This window comes from Aulostomus chinensis, chromosome 17 (assembly GCF_037954235.1).
Source record: "Aulostomus chinensis isolate RoL2024-O1b breed Wild chromosome 17, RoL_Achi_v1.0, whole genome shotgun sequence".
Lineage (NCBI taxonomy): Eukaryota > Metazoa > Chordata > Actinopteri > Syngnathiformes > Aulostomidae > Aulostomus > Aulostomus chinensis.
In genome coordinates, this window is record NC_141336.1 from 11805527 (window position 1) to 11827673 (window position 22147).

At 41.5% G+C, this 22147-nt stretch overlaps 1 protein-coding gene and 1 long non-coding RNA gene across 2 annotated transcripts in view; one reads left to right on the forward strand and one right to left on the reverse strand.

The window, feature by feature from the left end:
* LOC147246298 (uncharacterized) overlaps positions 1–3215 on the forward strand; it is a 15458-nt gene extending 12243 nt beyond the window's left edge. Inside the window, exon 3 of the long non-coding RNA XR_015109841.1 lies at positions 1539–3215. This is a non-coding gene — a long non-coding RNA (uncharacterized LOC147246298). The remainder of the gene's footprint in view (positions 1–1538) is intronic.
* Positions 1–20154, reverse strand: part of palm1b (paralemmin 1b) — a 25977-nt gene extending 5823 nt beyond the window's left edge. Inside the window, exons 1-3 of the mRNA XM_086183125.1 lie at positions 19610–20154; positions 4620–4662; positions 3570–3650 (exon numbers count right to left, since the gene is read on the reverse strand). Coding sequence (XP_086039251.1) covers positions 3570–3650; positions 4620–4661 — 123 coding nt within the window. The 5' untranslated portion in view covers position 4662; positions 19610–20154. The remainder of the gene's footprint in view (positions 1–3569; positions 3651–4619; positions 4663–19609) is intronic.
* Between the last annotated feature and the right edge of the window lie 1993 nt (positions 20155–22147).

Genomic DNA, 22147 nt, shown 5'->3' on the forward strand with positions numbered 1-22147 from the left:
CACACACACACACACGCGTCTGCGCTTATCTGTGACCTACTGAAGAGTCCAGGGCTGAAATAGCTTTGATAGTGCGTGCTGACACGTAACGCTGACAAAAGCCTTGGCTGTGTTCTAGTGAGTGTGCGTCCGCATGCAAGAAGATTTGAAAGTGTGCGTGTGTGTGTGCGTGTGTGTGTATAAACAGCATGTCGAGGAGCTGCCGCTGTTATCTGCTGTCCACTCTGAACATTCCGTGACAGCAGCAGTTAGGGAGTATCTCACTACGTGGGTCTGATAGATTTAAAAGGAATTGCTGAGTTTAGTGTTGTGGGGTGTGGAACTGTTCACACGTAGAAAGGAAGAAACTGGCACTATTTCAGTCAGGTTGTTTTAAGTTCATATGAGGGTTAAAGAGAGGTGTGACTTAGTTCAGGATACACTCAGCAAGACTTTTACTCGTAATACCTTCATCTTTCAGTGTAAGAGTTCATTTTATAGGAGAATGTCTCATAGAATACAGGTGCTGGGTGCAAATACGCTCAGTTACCGTCTGTCAGCGTTGGATAATGGAATTTTGTGTCAAGGCGAAGGTGGCGATGACAAAAACAAGAAGAAGCAGAAACTGCAGTTGCAGCGGAATAAAAGCTGTTTTGAAATAAAAAAGAGAGCAGTTCATGTTTTTTATGACACATCTTCTAGTAGGTTCAAAGAGAAATCCATTACACCTTTCACATTTTTGTGTGTCCTGTAAAAAATTTAGCTACACACCTGCCTTCCACATTCATCTATTTTCCAGCTGCCTCCCATTGCTCTTTACAGACTTCCATTGAAGTATAGCCATGTGGAATAAATTGATCCAGTTACCATATTGTTCATGCGGGAATGTGACTGCAGGTCAATCTGTAAAATGAGGGAAATAACAATCGATGCTCGCACGTCAACTTTGGAAGGTAGAAACAAGTAAGTGGAAGTGGAAACACGTGTCCCAGACTGCTGCTAAGCACATACAAACATTTGGAAAGTGTCGCTGAAAGGTAGGGGAAGAGTTCTGTCTCTGTCCTACTCACACTCTGGTGATTATAGTAAAATATTGGACTGAATGACTTTTTGGTCTCAAACCTATAATATTGACTGTGTGAACATAATAGTGATTGATTTTTGTCTGCCTGTGGAAACCAGATTATAAATACAGCAATTGATAGTGATAAAAAAAAATGACAATGATAAAATAATTCATGATCATAACTTTTTTCTCTTAAAACTAAATTGGCGAAGGAAGGCAGACTTTCTTGAGGTTAATACAGGAAATAAAACTTGTGTAATAAAAATAGGTGTATACAGCCAAGCTAATATCACCTCTAACTGGAACTAAAGGATTTATTCAGACCACAACTGGAGTTGGCATTAGTCAGAATAACATGGTTCTATTTTATAACGGCTGCACCCTTTCCAAGCTGTTGCTATTAGCTTTATTCTTCCCGCCCTTGCACAGATTCCACATCTGCAGGATATAGTATAATCACAGTGACCTGAGCTCTGCTCCCGTTTTTCTTCAGCATCAGCAGTCTACATGTGAAGACAAAGAAGATGATGAGGTCAGGCTGGCGTGAATGCTCCCTCCGCTGACCATTACCACCAGTGGACAGGACACTGACACCATTGTACCATCCGCCCTTTGCTGTCTCCATCATGACTTCTAGCCGATGCCTCTCTCCCAGAGTTAGCCTCCGACATCGGAGAAGCTATGACAGCTGCCTCGCATCTCATCGTGCCACTGGTTGTGCCCGTGATGGCGGCATGACAGTCCACAACAGCTGGTTTCACAAGGCCAGCTTCCTCCTCTGATCAAACCGGAGCTGCTTGATGATCCCCTTTCGCCCTCCTGGATTATTTGGACCAGATTTTCAGAGTGCTACGGGTTTGAAAGGAAGCCTGGTGACTGGAATTGCAGTGAGACACATAAGCCGCAACTTGAATTTTGAGCGTAAGAGCAACAGAGGTGCTGCCCATGAAACGAACCATCCAGCAGCTGTGGCTGCCACTGCACCTCGTCATGCACCTGATATAGAGCCCCCTTTCTCCTCCCCCACCGTGGCATGCAAGGCCATCAAACAGTCACTGTCCTCCTGTCCAGACCCGTCCACTGGACTGAATCTCAAGCTTCAGCAGCGGTGACAACGACAGGCTGAACATGTGTCTCCAAGCAGAAGTAACACAGCGGTCAGTTTTCAGGGCTAATGACTTTCTTCTGCAAATCTGTTTCATCTCAGCCAGCCTACTTTTGCCTTCACTGAACACTTTGTGTCTACATCCATAGACAGAGACACACAGCAGTTCACCACCACACGTATTAGCAGTGCTGGTGCAGCCCAGTCACTCCCTCATGCCTTCATGTGTGATGAATCTTCACCTGAACTGTGCATTTCTGAGTGGAGTGAATAATAGCCCAGCTCCCACCAGCTGGGCGAGCCCAGGGTGATATTTCAACACAATCTGCTGAACACGTGAGCCAGGCACTGACACTTTGTTCTGTTATGAGCTGTGTCAGATACAGCAGTGGAGAAGGTTATGGGCTGGTTCAACATAAATATAAAACTATGACCATTTACACACTACCTACCTGTGTTCGCCCACTGGCAGATTTTAGTGCAGCAAAGCCTGCAAACGACGTTGTTAATGCCAGGGCAATCTTTCTGGAGACCACACACTCCTGGGCCCTTAGAGGGTTCCGCCCACATCCACGGGTGAAACACATAACTCACAATTCAGTGAATTCTACATTGATGATATTGATTTAAGCGTGTATGCTAATAAAACAGTAACTCAACTCATCATCGTGCAGTAAAAGAGGGTAACTTGGATTTAAATGTGTACATTTGTATTATTCTGTTCAATGATTACATTAGAGAACTTTTTTTTGTTGTTGTTCATGCAAAGATTTTTGATAAAGGAGCTTTTTATACGTTCAGCATGTCATGCAGGTTTTATTCCTCCATGGAGACGGAGCAGGAGGGAGTAAACGGGAGACAGCTCAATTTGGCGAGCTTCATCCAATAAATTCCTACCTTCATAGCCTGAAAAGACATCCCAGTGAATCACTGAAATAAAGAAATACTGCTTTGCTACTGTTGCGGTAGGACAGTGTGTTTTTCATCGGCACTCAGAATTTGAACATGACCTTGAGTTTGCAAGAATTAACTTGCCAATGTCGTAAACATATTGATTTTTGAGAGAAAAGGTGAATCTTATTTATGTTTTAGTAGATTTAAAGGCTATCTCTTTTTTCCCCCTAAAACACTAAGAGTATAAAACATAGTCTGCAAGTTAACAGTAGCTTGTTTTAACCTTTTTACATGTTAAATTCAAAACGGACTGAAAAGCTCTTTGGTGTTTTTTGTGCGTTGTCAGATATCTGAACTGTTTTCTAGGTGTTACACCCATAGTCCAGTTATATATCAAGAAGTCTCCAGAGCTCACTTGTAAAAGTAGGGTTTCAGAAAAAAACACATATCTATGTATATGTACATGAATGTCGAGTAGTGACTGTGCGTGTGTGTGTGTGTTTGTGTGTGTGACTGTGCGTGTACCTTAAGATGCTGAAGTTGCCGTCGGTCGTCATCCAGCTGCCTCCTCTTGTTCTCAATCTCTGTCTGCTTCTTCCTCTTCTCCTGTTACCACATGTGTATTATTATTCATACGGATTTATATCACTGAGGTGCCACAACACATCAAATAATGAAAGGTGCACAGTGTTAATAAAAAAATTAATACCAATTAATGTGTCAGACATTCTCTCGGAAAAAAGTCCTACATTCATACAGTTTCAGAAATTAATAAATGAAAAACTGTAATCACCTTGTCCCAGTTTTAGCGGATCGAAAATGAAATCCAAAATGGACTGAAACAATTAGTTACACTTTACAGTTGTGCTAACTTTCAATTGAGCATCTTATTGAATGCAACAGCTAATTGTTTCTTACCAGTACTGACACTCATTTTCTAATTAGTAATAATGGCCAAGTATTCATAGCAGTGCTGATTGCATCATAATTTGTTTCAGGCAGAGAAAATAAATGCATAAATAAACACATGGCATCCTGAATGTGAATGGAGATGATCTGATACGGATGTTTTAAATGTACAAATGAAAAACTGACTGTAATTATTTTGAGTTTAATGAAATGACAAAAGCAAACATCAGTAGCCTGGTCAGGAACCTAGAAAATGTTCATTTGAAAGGACAGAGAAAGAGACAGAGAGACGCTGTAGAAACTGCATTAGCTTTTGATGTCCTCTAATGGGTGAGGGAGACGGGATCTAAAAGGTTGAGCTATTAAGACGGGCGGTTAGATCCTGACAAGCAGGAATGATCTGATATGGACTGTGTGTGTGTGTGTGTATGCGCGTGTGAGTGTGTGTGCTTATCTATTGCTACTATTGCTTTGAGAGGACCGATATCATTTTGAACCTATTGTATTGAGGACATTTCCGTATTGTGAGGACATTTTTGTATGTCCTCATTTGCTCAAAATGTCCGCTCCAGGGTTCAGACTGTGTCAGCGAGGGTCGTCACAAGTGTAGCAAGACAAAACATGTAAGTTTCTAAGTGTAAGTGTGGGTGTGTGCTGGCAACTTACAGCTATGACCTGGAGTCTCTCCTCTTGTGACACCTCTGCCATCCTGATGGAGAGACAGATGGACAGGTTAAGCAAGAGTGCGTGTGTGTGTGTGTGTGTGTGTGTGTGTGTGTGTGTGTGTATGTGTGTGGGGGTTTGTAGCCACACCACACATGAGCACTATCATCAAACATCAGAGTGACAACAACATTCCTTGAATGTAGCATTCACTCACTGGTCATTTAACATCCAAAGGCTTCCTAGTGACGAAGGTTAAATATCTGTCTGTTTGCACTAAATCAGTGTCTCCTTCCTGTCAGGAGGAGTCAGTGAAGGCATGCTAATGTGCTTGCAGGGCGCTGCTGGAGATTCCTGCCCTAATAGATTCCAGACAACATCTCCAGGATGGACGGAAACAGGAGTAAAGGCCGAGGGGAAACACTGCTCAACTAAGAGGGGACAGGACTAAGTAACAATATTAGATAGTAAAAAGTTATTACAAGCACAGCTGCTGTCAACTTTCATAAAAAAAAACAGTCATAGAAAGTGAAACTGGATGTTTTTTATGAGAGGGATTTCTGCCAATAGATACAAGAAAAAGAACATTTTAATGTCAATGTTAGAAGGGATCGTTTTCTAGGAATTATCTTTGGATGCTTTACACAAAATACACTGCGTGTCCTGTAATTAATCTTTTCCTTTAAAAAACATTCTTTTTTTTTTTAGTCGAAGTTTTAAGTCCTACTTTACCTTAACATGAATGTAACTGTTTCTCTGCTGAGGTCCCTCTAGAATGTGACAAGCAACTTGTCCCAAAATTAGAGACACCTTCTCAATATGAATTCTCTGACTTGGTGTCAAATTCAATTGCTCCATTTCCAGAAAAGAAACTGCCATCTACTATTGATCAGAGTTTCAGGCAGCTTCTGGTTCAAACCCCGATTCTATTTGTTTGTGAAAGTTTGGTGGTGCTGCAGCGAGCACAACATCTGAACAGCAGCGTGGCTCTTCCAGACCTGAGAAATGGAATTTGTATTTTTCTAAGTTGGTCCAAAGAAAACACTTCCAAAAAGACATGACGCACAGTAGAGTTGGTAGCACATTCTTATCTATTTTTAGTCCAGGTGCAGGATAAAAGTACATGTGAGGAATGAAGAGAATGGATATCCACACAGTGGATTTTACATCCCAATACTTTATTGACTATGAAGCAATATTTAAACAGAGTTTTCCTCAGGCAGATGATTCGCATGACTGGTAACAGGGTATATATAGGCAATGACTCAATTAATTACATCATACTGGAATCACTGGAGTAGGCTCTCGTTCAATGAACCATTTAATCATACAACTAGTGCGCATACACATAATTAATAATCCATATAAGCATTAAAAGCAGCATAAAACATTTCAGGTTTTTTTTCTTTTTTTACTTACTGGAAGCCAGAACCGAACCTCTTAGAGCAAAAATTTCAAGAAATCATGTATTAATATATATGTGAAAGCATTTAAAAATCCAACAACAAGAACATCATGCTTAGCATCATACAGGAAACAATTGTGTTTTGTTTTGGGGTTTTTTTTTGCTACCAGCATACTGGGATGCTAAAAAAAAAATTACAACAAGGTCTTTATCTTGAAATCCTAATTTAGACCACGGGGGGATGTTGTGTTCTCCTCCATCATCGCCAGAATATACCAATCATGATTGCTTCACAGTCAATAAAGTATCAGGAGCAGATATCCGCTCTGTTCTAAAGGATATGGCAAAACAACTCTGTGTAATTCCCCACCACTCTCCAGTCAAATGTGTTGAAATTTGATTGTGTCACTTCTCCAGATGACTGGCCAGAGCCCACACCGTCACAGTTGGAATTTTCTTGCATCAGTTTCCAAATTATTGTTCACAAAGCTTAGATTGTTGCAAGCACATCAATATGTTGCGTCCCACAAATTTTGCCCCTGGCGCTATCAAGCTTCGGGGAGGTATGATAACATGAAGTTTTATTTCCCACGTGAAGGCATGCAGTTCAAAAAACATTGAGTCCTCTCAAAACAGATCGAAGCATGCGCTTTTAAGCTCACCGTCCAATCACTGATATAACTAAACCCTCTTTAAGCTGCTCTCTGTAGCGTTCTGGGGTTATGAGCACTTTTCTGCTTTTCCAGCACAAGTTCTCAGCTGCATACAAACGTCCTTTCTGCTCTCTTAACAAGTCACATCATGATCACATGGAGACCCTTGGGAAAAGTAAAACCATAATCATCTGATCAACCCCCAAGTACACACACATAACTCCTCACACACACAGGACTGATGCATTCTATCACATTTTTTTTCCTTTTTTCTCGGATCCAACTAATACAGGAATGAATACGTCGGAAGATGCATTGAGAAAAGCCAGCCCTGCCATATATAAAAATAAATACACCTCGTTTACTTATGTTGGTGGAAGTGTTGTACACTATTTCCTCTCTAAACCTCCATCATAACCTTCAGGTTACAGTAAAAGCATCAGAGTTTGCTGACTGTGCATCTGGTTACTCATCTGGATCACTTTGGTATGAAGGACTCCTTGAAACAACAGCACGACTCTGCTGTTATTGGATGACTGACTGTCCTCCTGACCTAGGAAACGTCACTGCGAGATGAGGTGGGCCGCACCCACTGATCAGCTGTCACAGTCAGACACTCTACAGAAACTGGATTTGACCAGATCACATTACTGTACTGCAAAATGTTGAATAGAACTGAACATAAATCCCTATTTGCTCACACAAAATGTCCCAGTATGCTCGCGTCAAAATACATGTGCAACAGGATCCTCTTCAGACTGGAAATTTCTGTCGAGAACCTCTTGAATCCAATGTTTTATGAATTCTATGACACCGTACACCTAATTGTATCATAGACAATTCATTTAAATTCATAAAAAATCCAGCACCCAATAAATTTTTGATGAAAAAAGTGTCGTTTTACATCCATTGTCTATCCTGCTTATTTTGTTAAGGGTCATGGGTGGGAGGTGTGTGTGTGTGTGTGTGTGTGGGGGGGGGGGGGGTGCGAGTGTCTATCCCAGCTGACATTGGGTGAGAGGTGGGGTACACCCTGGATGGGTCACCAGTCAGGAGAGCCGACATGGTCACCGGGGGGAAGTGAGGATCGAACCAGCAACCCTTCAGCTGTTAGACGGCCGCTCTACATCTAAGCCATGCCGGCAAATCTTGACATAACTTAAACACTGTAAAATATGTATTCCTGGGTCAACAAACTGGCATTAATTAGGGATCAGTATTATTTTTTTTTAAATACCTTTGACTGATCATTTTACACGACATGTGTCAAGAAGACGTGATCATTTCATGTTTTTTGGGTTTTTTTTTTTGGTGAGATCGATAATGATGTTCATTAGAAAAGATTTGGTATTTTTGGCAAAATCCTACTGGCAGACAGATGGACAACAGGTGACGTGAAAATATAACAGCTGTAACATTTCTAACAATTTCACAAAACATTCGATGGCCTTTGAACCTGACTTTTAATGATAGCTTTCCCCAATGAAGATAAGAAAAAATATATCCATGCAATTTGCGGTAACATTGGAGGCCTTTGTCCTGCTGCCTCTCTCATAAATTATGGACAAACGCAGAGAAAGGAAAGCAGACACATGCTGCAGGCAGACATCTTCGCAGCATACTTAGAACAGTAATTACATTTATGTCAGAAAGGAAGACATCCAGGGAGGCAGGGCATTGTTAAAAAAGAGACAAATTGACACAGATAAATATAGATTCAAAAAAAAAAAATTTGAGTTCTCAGAGAGAGGAAGTGGTCCTATACCAACAACACACTAAAACTATGGATATTTTGTCAATACGTCGATGCAGGTGAATGGAGTCAGGGAAACATACTAATGACTAGCACTATTCCCTGTTGCTCCTGCAACGTTTCCAGGAACACATTAACGGTCTGCATAGAGCCCCAGCATCCTCTTCTAATAGCATTGTGATCATGTTCCTCTGACATCAGCAGTCACTTTACACTCTTAGAACCAACACTGAAATGTCACACAACAGATTACCTTAATGCTTATGGAGCCAAATGAGTAATAATCCTTCAGAGCGTCCCTGTATAGGGATATCATGCTGACCCATAGGCATTGCCTCCCAAATCCCAGATCCAAATCTCTTCCACACTCTCAGTGGGTGAGATCAAGCCGTAGTTATACAGTATACAAGGATCAAGGAATTGATTTATTGGGGGAAATACATCTCTGGAATAGCAGGAGGCGTGTGCAATCAGATTTCTTCCAGTTGGTCTTTTTCATCACATACCAATCAAGTTAGCAAGTGGCATTCCTGATGAACAGCAGACTTCAATTTGAAAACGTTTAACAAAAAAAGGACAAGTACTATTCTCTTATGTCTCTCCAAAAATGCACTATTTTCACCCTCTCATCCACTATCATGAGGCCTACTTGACTCTGCGCTGTTCCAGGTTGAATACTGCAGTCACATGTGTAGAATGTGTAACACGTAAATTGATCCCCCAACCGGACTCATTTGGGATTTTATTCGAACTTTGAAAAGATCTACTTTGTATGTTTCAAATTGGACTAATGTGCTAACATCTATTTAAAATCTATAGTTTGGACTAACGCTATAAATCAACATTTTTGGAATCAGCCATAAAGTTAAAGACTAAAACACATTAGCTCATTACTATGTATCAGCTGATATCTAAGAACCCGGGTATCAGTATTGTACGAGGACTGAAAAAACAATTCTTGTTAGGAGCAAAAATTTTCAGTTTTTTCAACCTCTAAATTGTCCTGAGGTATGAATGGGTTCACTTTTTGATAGACAGCCACCTGTTGAGGGTCAACTCTCCCCTGATGTCAGCTAAGATTGGCTCCAGCCCCCTTTGACCCCTCTACAGGAAGAGCGATATATGTGATAATGAAGCTGTTTTTTTTGTTGGTCGAGAAACAATGCATTCACTATTCATGCGTCACAGTCCTGTGTGTGTGTGTGTGTGTGTGTGTGTGTGGGGGGGGGGGTAGCTCAGCAATGATGTGCTGATCTTACATGAGGCACACCATGTGACTCCAGCACAGCGAAGGGACATCCATCTATATGTCTCTCTGTCAGTTTGGAGTTGCAGATTACAACAACTAATCTAGGATTATTTTAAACAAACGACACAAAGAAAAAACAACTCTGGAATTGGACAGTACAATTTACTGATAGATTCACATCCTGCTTCCTACACTTGCACTGATTTAGCCGTGCACCATTCCGTAGTAAATCTTACAGCGGTACCATGTGGAATGTCCTTTAATGAGACAAGAAAGCGCAACATTTTATTAGCACAGTGGAATCAGTCAAGTGGAGAGCTCAAGTGATTTTAATACTGAAAGACAACCACATGCTTCAAATGCTGGCCAATTAGAGACAAATCAGACAGTGACAAGTTTGTTGTGGAGACAAACAAGCAAAAGGAGACATGACACTCATGTTAATGTGACACTGCCTCATTCTACATTAAAACAATAACGTATTGTAATACCAATCACCATCACCATAAATTATTGTCTAGAAATGAGACAGCAAATTAGAAAAAAAGACACAAGGCCAAATCACATTCGTAATCCATCCATTTTCTTCCTCTTATCCTGTTAGGGGTCACAGGGGGGTGGAGCCTATCCCAGCAGTCTTCAGGTGAGAGGCGGGCTTCACCCTGGATGGGTTGCCAGTCCATCGCAGGGCCAACACATATAGACAGACAACCATTCACACTCACAGTCACACCTACGGTGAATTTAGAGTATCAATCAGACTTGTCCCCTCTTGATGTCTTTGGACTGTGAGAGGAAGCTGGAGTACCTGAGAGAACCCACACAGGAACAGGGAGAACATGGAGACTCCACACAGAAAGACCCCGTGCCCAAGTTGGGGCTCGAACTCAGAACCTTCTTGCTGTGAGGCGACAGTGCTGACCACTGCACCACCGTGCCGCCCTCATCAGAACTATTACTGTATTATATCCTCTTATTTCTGCAGAGATTAACAGGAGAGTAAATATTTGCTATTTATGAATGGATAATCCCATGCATACACACACACACACACACACACACACACACACACACACACACACACACACACACACAATTTAAGTCTGGCACAAACACTTTTCCAACTCAAAAAGAATAAAGACCCTGACCTCAACGACCCTGACCCGGCATCAGAAAACGAGACTAGAGTCTAGAAGAGGAAACTCATCTGAAATCCCTTCACACTCTCCTTGTTGGAGTGGCACTTCTCTCTCCTTTTCTCTGCTCCTCACTTCCATGGCTTCCTTCCTTCAGGCCAAAAAAGCACAAACACAACAATACCCCCCCCCCCCCCACACACACACACACACACACACACACATACACACACACACACACTTGTCTGTCTCAAGCTAGTATGCACACCAGTGCTTGTCTCCCACAATGCATGCAGGTCCACATCCTTCTATCTGAAGCACAACACAAATTGTGCCAAACCTAAACACTACGGTGCCAATAAAAACCAGAGGAAGTCCGCTGAGGTCATGTGTTAGTATTTCAGGGGTCAAAGGGTAAAAACTCCTTTCCCTTAGAGGTTGCCCATAAATAACAGCTCAGTCAGTAAGTACAGAAGACAGCAAAATGCTGTATCCATGTCAAAAGGCCAAATAATACACACACACACACACACACACACACACACACACACACACACACACACACACACACACACACACACATCCTTGTACGTATATCTTTGTGAGGACTTTCATTGACGTAATACATTCCCTAGCCCCTCACCCTAAAACTAACCATCTCAACTGACTGCCTGACCCTAACCTTGACCCTAACCCCAACCAGAACCTAATTGTAACCTCGACCCTACAACCAAGTCTTGACATTGCCGGTCCTTACATCTTCAAAATGTCCTCACTTTCCAAAAATGCCCTCACTCTGTTGGTTAAATACGTATTCTAGTCCTCAATATGTAGCAAGTACAAGAACACACACACACACACACACACACACACACACACACACACACACACACACACACACACACACGCGCGCACACACACACACACACACAAGCTGAGACATGATGCAGAGAAGCAAGAAAACCTGGGTGAGACATCTTGAGTCAATGTGAAGCAAAATGGTAATAAACAGCAATTTTATAGGGTGTTAAATGTTAAAGAATACTTTAAAAGGCTATTGACACCAGCTAATGATGACCATGCTTGAGGGCTAAAGCTGGGGCATATGACTAGAAGTAAACAGCATCATGATACAATTAATGAACATTATTTCAAGCATATTTTCCACTCTCCTCATTTTCAGTGGAGCGTGTGCATGCCTCCTCAGTAACCCGTCTACCACTCATCTTAATAGGAAAAACATCAGGGAACATAATAATGACTCGGATTTTTGGTTAATTGCCCAACCCTAGCTGTGGCCAAAATTATAATCATAATAATCTTGATTATAATGGATCTCAATCTCATTTGAAATCAATACACAATTATTGCCCAGCTCTTTCAGGCCAATATCCTGTAAATGCTTTTGTTTGTTCATGCCGTGAAAAGATCTCCAACATTCAGAGAAGGGTCGACCTTGCCCAATTTTTCAATGGGTCCTTAAAACAAAAATGGCCATATATAGTAAGTCCATCCTTTGTTCCAGCCCTCTAATATGATACAGTACATAACAATTCTCTAGCAGCATGGCTGGTGGCAGGAGACACGCTAAATATTGTGGCTTCCAAAACTAGTAATCTAGTTATCTGTTTTAGTACCCTTTTGACCAACTGACCAGGCCTCAGTTGCATTCACAAAAAAAAGTTCAGGCAAAACACATGGTTGTGGTTGGTAAATCAGCTGTAGTCTGATGATCAAACAAAGCCATTGTGGTGGTTGTGAAATGTTAACTGATAGTAAACGGGCTATTTTGCAAACAATCCAGTCATAGTTGTCATCTTTTAACTTCATGCAAATGTCCAAAGCTGCTGTGGAGACTGTTACCAATGAGCAGTGGATAGAACAAGGAAGTCTTGGATCGGATAACCCCGAAATATTTGCCCCAGTTCCCAAAGGCTCAGTCATCAGATGTAGCCGATGGGTTCTGAAATGACTCACGAGTAAAAACGTGAACGTAACAGCGGAGCCACTCACTGCCTCCGCCAGCCTCTCTACATGGACTTTATCACCATGTATCACTATTATCTGATTTCCTACTTTTCTCCGGTCATAATTTCCTATTGTGTCAGAAAGTATTAGGTTTCTGATGCTGTTTGATCATCCAAAAACATTTGGTAGAGCCACGATGAGGATTAGGCTGCTGGATGATCGAAACCTCTGACACACCTTCATGAAGTGAGATTACAGTGGATGTGTATGACGAGTTCAGTAACTTTCCAAAACCCACAATGAGACACTGAAACCCACTTCACGCCATGACCGGCCACTGGTGCAGAGGTGAGAAACCAGCCAGCCAGAGTTCTCTATATTCTCAGACAAATTCTGTCACTGTTCATATGAACAAATCAATACAACACTGTGAATGTCTGACACGAGTCTCAAAATTACATATTGACGGGTATATATCAGCCAGGCTTCCAAACCAGTGGACTGAATTTGGCACCAGCGGGCTTTTACTCAGCCAAGCGGTTGTGATTTCCTGTGAGCAGCTCGCCACTGTGGTCCTGAAATGATCAGTACTGGCTAAACTCTTATACAGGCTTATCTTGATTGTGTGTAAGTAAGCTTTAGTATAACTTCCTGGAGACTAAGCCATGGTAGTGTTTGGTTGAGAACATTCACTCACATGTTCTATACCTTTCTGTCTAGAGGCTTTAAAGAAAGGGTTGTGGATTCTTAAGACTTCTTTTAGAAGAACACAATAAGTTTTACGTCTAAGTGGTAATACTCTTGACTTTTTCAAGTGGCCTTTTCTGTCCTGTTTTGGTCTGTGTTTTACTTTTGTTGGTACATAATGGAGCTTGATGATCCTTCTTCTGTCATAAATGGAGCATAGTGTGAGTTCAGGCACTCCACAAAGTCAAGCTCAGTTCACATCCCTGCTGTATCAGCTGACAATCAGCTGGTCCAAGCTTGCTCACTTCAGCTGGCGACCCAGTTATCTTCTTCCAAGCATTCACTTGCCTCCGTTGATTCCCTTTAAGTCACTCTATCGGCAAATTTCATTAAAGGTGCCTCGGTTCAACCAAACTTCAGGCTTCCTCTGCATGCTGTCTTGCAACTCATCAGTCTTTGCTGCCGCTGCTGCTGCTCTCCTTGATTTTGACTCTCCATGCACGCACGCACACTGATGGGCGGGGAGGTCCCAGAAAGAACCATATCCCCAACTTGAACTTACTGCAATGGTTTTCTTTTTGATTATTGGTTTTATGTTGCTTCCCTTGAGTGAGGTCTTAAAAAATATTACGATTGCTTACATGTATCATTTCAATAAAACGTGAGGCTAAATCACCACATATTTCTTAGTTGGTTACAACAATATCACAGAAAAGTCTGTACTGAGATTAAAGAAGTTATAAAAAAAAAACCTTGCAGGAATGATAGACTGCATTTTTAGCCAAGTGAAGGGTTTAGGCACAAAAACTCCCAGACACACATCGCCCTGCCAATGAATAGGCAGTTTAATAAGATAGCATGCCAAAGGCAGCAGGCTAGCCAGCACATCTCATCTGCAGATCCCTGGTTATTTGTCTCTCAAGTACATCCCTGGGGTCTTCATGGGTGTGATAATGCAGATGTTTCCTCCTGTGTGTCTTCTTCTGTGCAGCTTTGGTTCGGAGCAGTGCAGGTTTAGAATGTCCCCACTCATGAAGCTCAACACATCCCATACAAACCCCTCAAAACTTCTACTGTAGTCGTCACAATGATTTAAAATCTCCTTCCCCTTCGCCATCATCCTCTGTCAAGTCAAGAAAAGCACACTCCACCTTCAAAAGTTCATCAGTTAATAAGTAAAAAGATAAAAAATACTGGTTGAATTTTGATAATCTACAAATAAAAGAGTTAACGTGCAGTGGGAGCATAGGAACACACCATCTGCAGTCCCCCCAGGTTCATTTGGTCAAGCTTTAAAGGGCCATACACCTTTAAATATCAAATGAACTGCCCTTTAAAATGCTACGCTAAGAACAATTTGTAACCCCAAGTATTATAATGTGCGTATAGCAGCTATTCAAACACGTTCATATCCCACAATATGATTGAGGCAGCTGCCACTGTCAAACTACTTTCTCCACTCAGTGGTTTTCAAGATGACTCTCCTACACTGCAGCTGCCACTTCACTTCCTCTTACTCTGTATACGGATATTCTTCCCTTTCATTGATCTCATAAGACCTCCTACTTTTGTGTGGTCACTATCGCTACTACATGGCATCTGTCACTTAAATGTAAATTTTTATTTTCACTACTTGCATTTCGGACTTATTTTCTTATTATGGGGAGGGCAGGCAGACAAAGGTGAGTGACTGTAATTCACCTTTTAGGTCAGTTAGTTCTTAGCAGTATCACTGTAGCAGCATTATCAACTCGACCAGCTAATAGCGTCGCTGTTATGGTTAAAGAGAACCAATTTCTGCACTTCAGTGTATCCCGGTGTGCTCTCTGAGACTCTCGGTCAATGAGCAATCTCTACTTAAACTCATAGGAAGCCGACCAACTTGCTTTATTGGTCCAGCCTCTTCACGTTAACGCAGGAACCATTAGGGCAAACAGGTGTTTTTCCTTATGGCAAGATCCCAATCCCCACTTAAAGCTCTCAAGAGGCTCAGGAAATTGTTTATGCTGAGTGTTTCTGTGCATCTCTTCATTCTCTTCTGTGATCATAGTGTTTCATTTACAAGAGAGCCAAGCTTCGTGTTCATTCTCCTTCCCCTCCTTCAACCAAATGTGAATGTTTGTATTTGTGTTGAATTCAGGTTATCCACAGTTCAAAATCCCTCTCTGCCTCTCCATCAATGGAGCTTTTGATATTATCTGTGCAACAACACCGATCATATGAGTGTGTGGGTGTCCGCGTGTTTCAGGAGTGGGGTATGAGAAGACACGCGCGCATGCACAAACATGTGTCGAGCACATTTCCCTCTGCGATTAAAACGACTTAGGTGCTAAAAATGACAGTTTATCAGAAGACAGACTATCTGTTGAGAAGAGGGAGCGAAAAAAAACCAAACCCAAATCCTCTCTAGCCTTATCTACCATGACAAGGCAGTAAGGAGTGGGGGATGCAATGAGAGAAAGAGAGAAAAAAAGAAAAGACAAAGTGACTACCCAGGAGGAAAAGAGGAGGCAGAGATTCATAGAAAGAGAAAAAAAAACATCGAGAGGGCGAGGTGGGTTGCATTTCATTGTCTAATAACACATCTCACATCTCTATCATCAGCCCAGATGTGCCTTATCGCTCCATATGTTTGCTGAGTAAGCGTTCACTTCCTCGTTCACCCCACGATACAAACTTCGAGCACAAAGCAGCAGCTGTAATAGCTTTGCATTTTAGACATTTTCCTCAGCTCGCTTACTGATCCGACTGCTACAACTAAATGGTGTCTTCATGATAGCAAGGTCAGAGAGGGTAATTAGACATATCCGTCACTCTGGGGCTACTGACTCAGGGCAATATATGAACCCATGACATCTCTGTTGTCCTCTACTAATGATGTTGTTGCCACAAGTTCATCACTGAAACGCTGGCAGATTGTAGTTATGTAACAGTGGTGGAAGAAATACATTTTCTCTTTAACTTGTAATGTCGAAGATTCTTTTACTCCACCTTTTCCATTGTCAATATGTAGCTAAGTCAGTATGAAAATGTATTTTTGCTTTTACGTTGCACTGGAAGAATACGATAGTATTGCCATAGAAATGTATTGCAGTATAACGTAATTGTCTGTATTTGTCTTTTTTCAACTAAAAATGTCCCTAAAATGATAGTCAGCCTCAGCACACGTCATTCCCAACAGTCATAACCCTAATGTTGCATGTCCAATTTAGTTATTTGATAAAATAATGATGATGCATCCTCGTATTGACACAATATTGTGATATTATCATAAGACTGCAATACTAAACAGTATCAACCCCCGTCAGCAGTCTCTCTTAGACGAGTGTGCTGTCTCTTTAGGCAGAGACTTCATTCTTTAAACTCCCGGAAGCTCTTCTAAGTTGCCAGTCTGACTTTCTGCTGATTTATCAGAGCTTCAGACCTGACTGATGGTCACTCCCTATCAAGTAGGAGTGTTACTCCTTCTCTTATTTCACTGAAACTCCAAGGTTAGGAATGAATGAACCTCTGATTACAAACCCATTTCCACCATCTAAACCTGGCGAGAGCAGATACAGGACCAGGAGAGAGCCGTCAACACGCAAACAAAGACACACTGAGTCATAACTTAAATAAATAAATAAATACTAATAATAACACACAGAAATGTAAGTATTGGGAACCATGAAGGCAAAAGATGATCGAGTGGAAATATACGGTCATCTCTACTGTGACTGAAAAAACACACACGCAGTATGGTTGAAGCTTGGACTTAACATCTCACTAGGATATTGGTAATTCTTCTACTTTTCTGTGAATAAAGTTTGTCGGCAATTCTTTAACACTTTCAATCTTTCAAAATGAGTTTTGTTTTGTTTTGAACACTTATTTTGATATCTTTTTCCACATTTTTCATCGGTTAAGTCAGTGTTTTGGTTTAAGTGATCTGGACCGTCTATATGTGTATGTTGCGATAACCGAGGAAACACATTATTGTGATTTTTTTTTAAAAAGCGTCCTTTTTTTGCTAGGTTCATTGAAAACATGCAAATAATAGAATATAATAAATATAAGCTAGATTTCCTTTGGCCCCAGGACCTGTACCGTCAAGCGTCTGATCCGACACGCCACATGTAGCAGCCCTGGTACTTTAGTAACCCCTTCACAGTTATTTACTGATTAATATTATATATCGGAAATTCATTCTTCTGTTGCCATCAAATGGGGCTGTATTGACTGTGTAAAGTCCTTCTTTTGAGGTGTTCACAACCTCTTTGCTGCAAGCTTCTAAGCTCAATGCTTCCTCTTGAAAGCAGCATTTCGTTTTTGTCATTATAAAACAGTAGCCTCTACAGGAAGGCTATTTTTGAGCGGTGAGAAATCAATTGATAAGGAATATTAGTCAGGCAGAACAAGCAAAATGTCAGCAATTTGGCGATATTTTACATAGGAAAGTCCCTGTTGATGTGTCCAGTATCAAGGCTGTCGTCAAGAAGAGTGACTGTCAGAGAATACGAGAAAAAACTAAGTTCTATCATTTCATTCTCTGGATGTATTTGTTCTGCATATACGAGTTTAACCTGAGGCAGGTCATACAACGATGATGCAATCGTATCAAATCCAAGCAAGCGTTAGTAAAACCGTTACACAGTTTTTTTTATTCATCTTTTGGACACGCCGTTACTTACACAGTAGCAGCTGATGTTGCCAGTGAAAAACATTTTTCCACTGAGTCATTACATCAGAGCACATTATTCATTTTATTCATCTTGAGACATGCCGTGTTAGGACTTACCTCCTTTTAAACGTCACCTCTTTTACCGATATGAGCTCATTCACACCCAAAATTTAAAGGTCAGACATGAGATGCCTCCGTACAAATCTGCCGAGGCTGTAATGTGCATCACATTTTAGAGGGCTGCTTTTCTCAGCAAGTCCAAGAATCAGACCAGTGTCACTCCAGCTCTCTCGCCATGTAAACAAAAGAGTCAGTGCCCTCTTTGTCTTCTTCAAGGATACACACTGATTCCCCTTCTGAAATTTATTGGGTGTGTTATGTTTGCTGAGTTAGCTGTCATTGCACACTTGCTCGCCAGTCTTGTCAACAAAGATGTTGTCCACAACAGTGAAGTTCAGAGAAAAGAAACAATAGACACAAGACCAAACAAAAACACTCCGTCTCTTTTTCCTCCTGCTGTACCTGCTGCGATCAAACACCTTTCAAAAACTACTGGAGTTGATATTGTTCTTTTCACAGACAGGAACAGAGAGAAAACATACACAAGCCTACGTGATGTTGGAGGAGCCATATTACATCACCAATGGCAACCTCAGCTGAAATTAACTGGAGTTTGTTAGGGACACACACACACACACACACACACACACACACACACACACACACACACACACACACACACACACTGTTTGATTCTCTACTAGGCTCGACCTAACTGCTTAGTCCAGAGAGTAAAAATTCCAGACAGGAGTATGTAATGGCCAAGGTTTATCAGCTCATGCGCGCCATGTTGGAGCAGACTGCTCACATCACAACACAGCGCGCGCGCACACACACACACACACACACATACACAATATCCTGTTACTCTCCTCCACAGCCTGTAGCCAGTCAGCATCTCTCCTCTCGCCCATGCAGTGACGACCATGCACTGCTGGCGCCACTGCAAATTCACCGTCGAGGAGAAAAACAACACAAACCCTCATCTTGAAAACCCTCCTGAAAACAGATCGATATGACATGATAGATCATCAGAGACATGTTGTCCCGTTACACCTGTCGGCCTGACTGTGGCTACAGAGTACAAGCGGGCCTCCATGAAGGCATGTCATAGAAATTATGCTTATTTTCTTAAATCGCCACCAAAACCAGCGTTCGACTTGTTATTTTAAATTTGCATGTGCGCGCCATGCAGGACGCCGCACCTCTTGTGAATTGGAGTTGTACACTCATTTGTTTACAATAATTCACTAACACGGCGGGATGAGAGATTTTATTATTATGATCTTTTTTTTATGATTGTCAACACCGTTGTCCGCGTGAGAGGATGCTGCCGGGCTGGTAGCGTAAATATTGCACCGCTGTACGCACACAAAAAGCAGGTCAACCCAAAAAGCAAAAACACTGTAAATCACGACTTACTTGCAGATCCCTTCCCGCCGCAGACGTCTTCCAAACTGGGCGTTTATTTGTGAGGGGACTATCTCTTTTTCCTCCTCCTCCTCCTCTTCTTCTTCTTCTTCGTCTTCTGGCTGGCACCCCTTCTGTTAATGGTGAGGTGATGCCGCGGGCAGCTCTGCGCGCACCAGCCCGACAATGATAATGGTTTCTTCCCGAGTGAAAACGACGCAAAGACGGACTTGCTGTGCCTCGGCTAGCGGGGTAATCTCGTGGGTAAATGGGGCGTCGTCTGGAGCAGGTTGTAATGTAGTTAGTGTACGGGTGAGAGAGAGTCAGAGTGGTATGTGGAAAGCAGAGGGGGAAGGATACGCCTCCCTGCCTGGTGGAGATAAAAAAAAAAGGGGCCCTGGTTGTGGTTGAGATATGGACCCTCCTGTCCAAATGTGGGCCTGGTGACTCCTCAGACCATCAGACTTCTTATTATATGATATTCAATTAACAAGGCTGTCCATCTGCTTCAGGGCGATCAAAGTGCAGCCTAAAATTGGGATCACTTTCAGTTCTGGTGCTGAGAGACTTCTTGCACTTCTCCATCTAGCGGCAGAACGGCTCAACATCAAGATGCTTCTTGAAGGATTTTCATTCTGTGTGACATAAATAACCCCACGTCCGTGTCACTCCGTGTCGAAACGGCTTAAAGATGATGTTTGAGCTTGGCTCCGTATTCCATTCATTGTTTGTTCATTTTCTGACAGATACACTGAACCAATCACAGTCATAAAAAAAACCCAATTTACATAAGCCACATATAAATATTGTCTGACCCAAATTATTCTCTTACATCTGCAGCTTCTCAGATCAAAATATGTTGCACCTGGACCAAAGATCCAGCAGGCGGCGGTCGTGTTCCAATTATATTCCTTCTGCGGTCCAGGTTTACATGTGGGTCTGTGGACGTGTTTTTATTAATGTAAGCTCTTACTTTACATTAATTCAGTAAAGTCAGTTCAGATGTGTGGCTTTTGTGGGGGTGGGGGTGCATTTGATCTACTTTAAATTTAGGGAAAACACCTGCACTTAAGGTAATTCAATACGACAATTCGATTACAAGTCAGCAGAGCAAGTTTCCCATTTTTAAAAATAAAGAATAATGCACTAAACTTCTGTAAAGTACACACACACATATGCACATACACATATGTGTATATATATATATATATATATATATATATATATATATATATATATATATATATATATATATATATATATATATATATATATATATACACACACACTGTCTTCTCACAGCAAGAAGGTTCCGGGGTCGAGCCCCGGCGCCGGCATGGGATCTTTCTGTTTGGAGTCTGCATGTTCTCCCTGTGTCTGCGTGGGTTCTTTCCCGCTACCACAGTCCAAAGACATTCAAGAGGGGACTCAGCTGATCGCGTGGCTGTGAGTGTGAATGTTTGTCTCTTTATATGTGTTGGCCCTGCAATGAACTGGTGAACCCCGCCTCTCGCCTGAAACCTGCTGGGATAGGCTCCAGGCCCCCGCAACGCTTAACAGGATGAACAGTAGACAATGGATGGATGTTTGCTGTTAAATATGTTTATTGGCCAATGTGGGATTGAAATATTACCTTTTTCTTGTATTTGTCGTAGATAAATGATATTCGTTCAATAAACCAATTATATTTTTGTGGTGTTTAACGCAGACCCACCACATTAACTTTTCTGTTATTTATATACTGATGAAGGTCAATTTTTGTCAAATAAAGCAGAGAAAAGTGAGTGCTAGAAAAGAGTGGGCTGCAATTTTATTACTAATACTAATAATATACTACTAATAATAATAATATTAATTACATGTTTACTCATTGTCCAGTCTGTTGAATTGCCCATGATATTCTCATCCTTTCAAACATGCTAAGTATACCCTCTGTATATCTCTGTCAAGGTGCAAAAATGCAGCTCGTGTTCTGGATCTTCAAGATCGCCTGTAAAAGTTCATCACTTTCTCCTTGTAATATTTCCAGTCTCCCTACAGAATTCTATAAAAATCTGGCCAATAATTTTAAAATGTCCTGCCAAATAGCAAAAAAAAATTAGGGTACTTGGAAAGTGAACACCTCCACCAAGGATATATGAGGTCTTCAGATCTATATACAGTTTTGGATTAACATAAATTCAATCATCCTTCCCAAGTTAATCAAAATCCATCCACCACTTTTGGAGTCATCCTGCTAACAAACCGACAAACCAGTCATCAGATCACATGACCTCCTCCGTGGATGTTTGGATCTTATGCACTGCCCACCTCAGCCCATCACTGGAACCTGAATATTAATCAATTCATAAGGGCCTGAGCCCCGAAGACCCTATTCTTTCTTTCTTTCTTTCTTTCTTTTTCGTTCTTATTATTCCACCACTTTAGACTTCAATTCGATCCCCTAAACATATTCAGAAACTCACCAAATTTGGCTCCCACATCAGGTCTGGTGAAAAATTTGATAAAATTTAGAAATGTACCCCCAAAAGAGCCAAAATGTGCTCCACA